This window comes from Antrostomus carolinensis, unplaced genomic scaffold (genome assembly GCF_000700745.2).
Source record: "Antrostomus carolinensis isolate BGI_N321 unplaced genomic scaffold, ASM70074v2 Scaffold43942, whole genome shotgun sequence".
In the NCBI taxonomy this organism is placed as follows: domain Eukaryota; kingdom Metazoa; phylum Chordata; class Aves; order Caprimulgiformes; family Caprimulgidae; genus Antrostomus; species Antrostomus carolinensis.
In genome coordinates, this window is record NW_010302569.1 from 35 (window position 1) to 4324 (window position 4290).

The 4290-nt window shown below is 48.7% G+C and overlaps 1 protein-coding gene across 1 annotated transcript; it reads right to left on the reverse strand.

Moving 5' to 3' along the window:
* Positions 1-1499: 1499 nt before the first annotated feature.
* Positions 1500-4285, reverse strand: SLC35C1 (solute carrier family 35 member C1; the record flags this gene model as incomplete). The annotated part of the gene is made up of 2 exons (XM_010163824.1): positions 1500-2214; positions 3880-4285. Coding segments are annotated over 2 exons (966 nt in total), but the record flags the coding sequence as incomplete, so codon positions are not given.
* Positions 4286-4290: the final 5 nt, after the last annotated feature.

Sequence of the window (4290 nt, forward strand, 5' to 3'; positions counted from 1 at the left end):
AAAAATTATCTAGGAACATATTCTGGGTAGAAATGGAGTGTTATTCTGTAGCAGTGGGCAGCCATCACGCACAAATCATGGTACATCACCCAAAATCCATGGGGCTGGGTATGAAGCACTCATAGAATCATAGAATGGTTTGGGTTGGAAGGGATCTTAAAGATCATCCAGTTCCAACCCCCCTGCCATCAGCAGGGACACCTTCCACTAGACCAGGTTGCTCAAAGCCTCATCCAACCTGGCCTTCAACACTTCCAGGGAGGAGCATCCACAACTTCCTTGGGCAACCTGTTCCAGTGTCTCACCACCATCACAGTGAAGAACTTCTTCCTAATATCTCATCTAAACCTCCCCTCTTCCAGTTCAAAGCCATCACCCCTTGTTCTATCACTACCTGCCCTTATAAAAAGTCCCTCCCCAGCTGCCCAAGATCGTTACCCAAGTAACCCTTTATATTTAATAAAAGGGTTTAGAAAGCTGGTGCAACATCACAGCTGGCTACAAGATGTGGCTGCTGACCCCTGGCATCAGAAATCACAGCACAAAGGTGGCACTTGCATGGGACCAGATGGCAGTGGACAGAAATTTCTGCAGAACTAACTGCTCAGCAGCAAGTTTCAAGGGCAAATTTCAAGATTGATGCAGCTGAGCAAAACTTTTTGAGTTGAAGGATTCACCGAACTGGCCATAAGGGGGGAGTGCGGGGGTTTAAAAGGAACAACCCAAAAGACACTGCAAACACCAGAGGAGATCCAAAGTAGATCTGGAACAAGCTTCTTTAGTAACAACCCCGTTTTGAAACACAAGCCTACCCCCTACACAGAGGGAACCTTATGAAGCAGGATCTCCACCCTACACAAGCAAGTGCTTCGGAGTAACTTTTCCCCTCCTACCTGCCACAGAGAGGCAGAGGCCAAGCTCCCTCCTCCCCGACAAAGGCCACTTGGAGAGAGCAAGCTGTCCCTCGGGGGACACGGTGCAGAGGGAAGGAGAAATTTAATTCCTGATTCTTAGTGTGATTTCCTGAACTAAGACACCAGGTGGAGAGAAACACAGCAGAGACCTCAGCAGGTCATGATACTGACTCTTTGGAAAGGAGATGTGGAGGTACTGCTGCTGCTGCTGAGGCTTGTACAGAAGCTGAAGGGAGGGAATTTCCCATCCTTTGCACATTCAGGGCAACAGGAAGAACAACTGCTGCAAATCCTTTTATAGCAGCACAGTTTACTGGAGTTTATCCCCAACAGTCTGGCTACCTGCCTCTTCCTTACATGGAGGTTCAGGATTTCATAACTTCAGACTGCCTTCATTCAGTTAATTCTAGATCCCTAACTACACAAAGCTCCCACCCCCCCCTAGAAATGCAAATTGCCCAGATTAGGTCAATAGCAACACCCATTTTAAAAAACTACTATCACAAAAAAACCTGATTGCTCTCTACAACACATGCTCCCCACAGCTCCAATAAAGGGTGAGATCCCATGGATCCAGTCCATGATCCAGTTGGGTCTTTGGCTCTGGTTCCTGACACAGTTCCCCATACACTTTGCAGGTGAGTTTTTTTTTTTCCTGCTCTTTGCTCTTCTTCTCCCCAGGAGGAAAGAAGCACCAAAGGTTAAACCCCTGGGCACAGAAACGGAGGTGCAGGAGCTGCCTACACACCAGTCTCATTTCTTTCGCTGCTTTTGACATTAGGATCCTCTTGCACTTTTCTCATCTCCACGCCTTTCACCCACGTGTAGGCAAAGGAGCCCCCCAGAACCATCAAGTTACTCGTCCACCACAAGAAGCTCTTTGTCTCTTCAAAGTAGATAACAGCCAGCACTGTTTGAGCACAGGCCTTGGCTGTCCCAGACACGTTGTGGGTGAGTGGGCTTGTGAACTTAATCTGAAGTCCAGTCACATACCCAATGGCAAAGCCAAACACTCCCCCCAGGGTCATCACGCCCCAAAAACTGGGGCTCCTCAGCTTGTCGAAGTGGTAGAGGGTGTGGAACTCGCCCAGTAGCATCATGAGGGGGAGGAACAGGACACAAGCATTGACGTTGTTGTAGAAGGTCAGGCGCCAGATGCTACCATCCACCACAGGCAGCACCTTCTTGGTGTAGATGGCATTGAGTGAGACACACAGGCTTGCTAAGATCCCAAAGAATATACCTGTCCATGACAGAGTGCCCTCTGCTCCTTCCTGGTCAACACCCAGCCAGAAGCCACCTGCAACCAAACAAATCAGGCATCATCTGAACAACTGCCAAAGGACTCAAAACATACAGTCAGCAATTCATCACCTACCTTATGCTGAACAACCACAAGCAGAGACAGGCTTAAGGGCTTCCCCTTCCTATTAAGTGAACCCACAAAGGTAAATCTGGGAAGATTTATTTTGTGAGTGCGGGTAATTCACTGCTCTATCATTCAATCTCAGAGGACTGATTGAGATCTGAGCAGCCAGCATCACTTTAGAAACTATTATTCCAAAGAGCCATGAACTAAACTTAAAACTACTCTTTGTGTATACAGCATTTTCAGAAGGAGATCATGTGATTTTATTTTTTTTTTTAATTGAAAAGGCAGTAAACTGACCCCACAGGTAGCAAGAAATATTCCTCAAGGTTGTTTTTTTTAAAAAAAAAAAAAAGAAAAAAGAAAAAAGGCCTCACAGGCTTTGCTGCACCGTTAACAGCAAGGGAAACATAGGTCAGAAAAGAAGAAGGAAAAGTAAACACATGGATGTAATATTAAGAGTTTGATTAAAAAAAGATCACAAGGCAGAAACTGAGAGCAGTATCTTTACCAGTTAAACTTCTTTGATGGGTAATGCGCTCTTTAACCACCTCCAGAACAGGACCTACAGGCTTTGTATCTCCAGGGCAGAGAGGGAAGACCTCTCCCCATCCAGCTTGTAGAGCAAAACATAAAAGGGGAGCTGCGCTCCTGAAGGAGCACTGCACTGCCTCTCCATTAGCTGCATCATGTTGGAGACTGCCTGGGAAGTTGCCTGCAAAGAGGAAACGCTCCCACAGCAAAAAGGGATGGCAAGAGGGGACTGAGTCTTAGAGGAACCCTGTAAGGCTGGCAGACACCACAGTCCTGCACAATATCCAAACACAAGATTAGCTGAAGGCAACTGCTTGCATCACTTAGGTGGAAAAAAAAGCAGTTCTGTTCACCTCTTCTATGGAGAGGAGATTCTCTTGTCTCATTTTCATGCAAGTCCATCTCCTTGTTTACACACCAAAGTGAACACACGTCCACCTGGAACCAGACTGAAGTCAACATTTCACCACCCTTGGCATCTCAATGGCCCTCCAGTGGAAGGTAGCGTTTGGCATCACCGATGCCTTTGGAATGAAAGGTTTGTAAGCAATTCCCGTTAAGCCAGTCAATGCCCTGCCCTATGTCCTAACCACACAACCAGATCTTCTGGTGGCATTTTACGCTTGGCTTGATCAGCTAAACCTTCATCACATGCATTCAGTCTGTCTGAATAGGTTGGCTCCATTGTATGGTCTCAATGGTGCTGACATAAATACTGTTATCGTTACCAAAGTTAATAATCAACAAGCACTCGAGGAGAGGGAGAAAGCCACCTGCAGTTTTATGGTCTTTGTAGGGGCAAAAAAGAAAGTAAGATAAGTTAAACTTCATGAGAGGGTTTTTAGTGCTCCAAGGAAGGAGGAAGCCATGGTCAAGAAAGAGTAATTTCTTTTCTTAACGGGTTACTGACATGCTCCAGACATGCAAAGTGGTTGCCCAAGGTAGAACAAGGCATGAGCCCTGAGCCACCCCACCTCACCTAGGAGCCACAGGGCATGTGGGGATGGTGACACCCCACCTCCGGCTCTCTGAGGTGACAGGTCCCCTCCCGCTCCCCCTCACCTATGATGACTCCGCAGGCCAGGAGGGCGTAGAGGGAGGTGGTCTGCTTGAGGAGCAGGTAGGAGAGCAGCACGTTGAAGACGGTGGTGAGGGAACGCCCCACGTTGTAGAAGGCCACACCGACGTGCTTGAGGCAGAGGTTGTTGGAGGTGACCATGCCGATGAAGACTACAGAGAGGGGCAGGACGCTGCGGGACACCTTGGGGTCGAGGCGGAGGGTGGGCAGGCCGGGGCAGGGGGGTCCGCAGGCCGCCCCCAGGCTGAGGCCCAGGCAGAGGGTGGCCGTCATGGCGCACTGGAAGAAGGTGACGAAGAGGGGAGCGTCGAGGCGTAGCGAGGGGCTGTCCAGCAGGTACTTGTTGAGGAAGACCATGGCGATGGAGGTGAACCAGTAGAGACAGACCACCACGG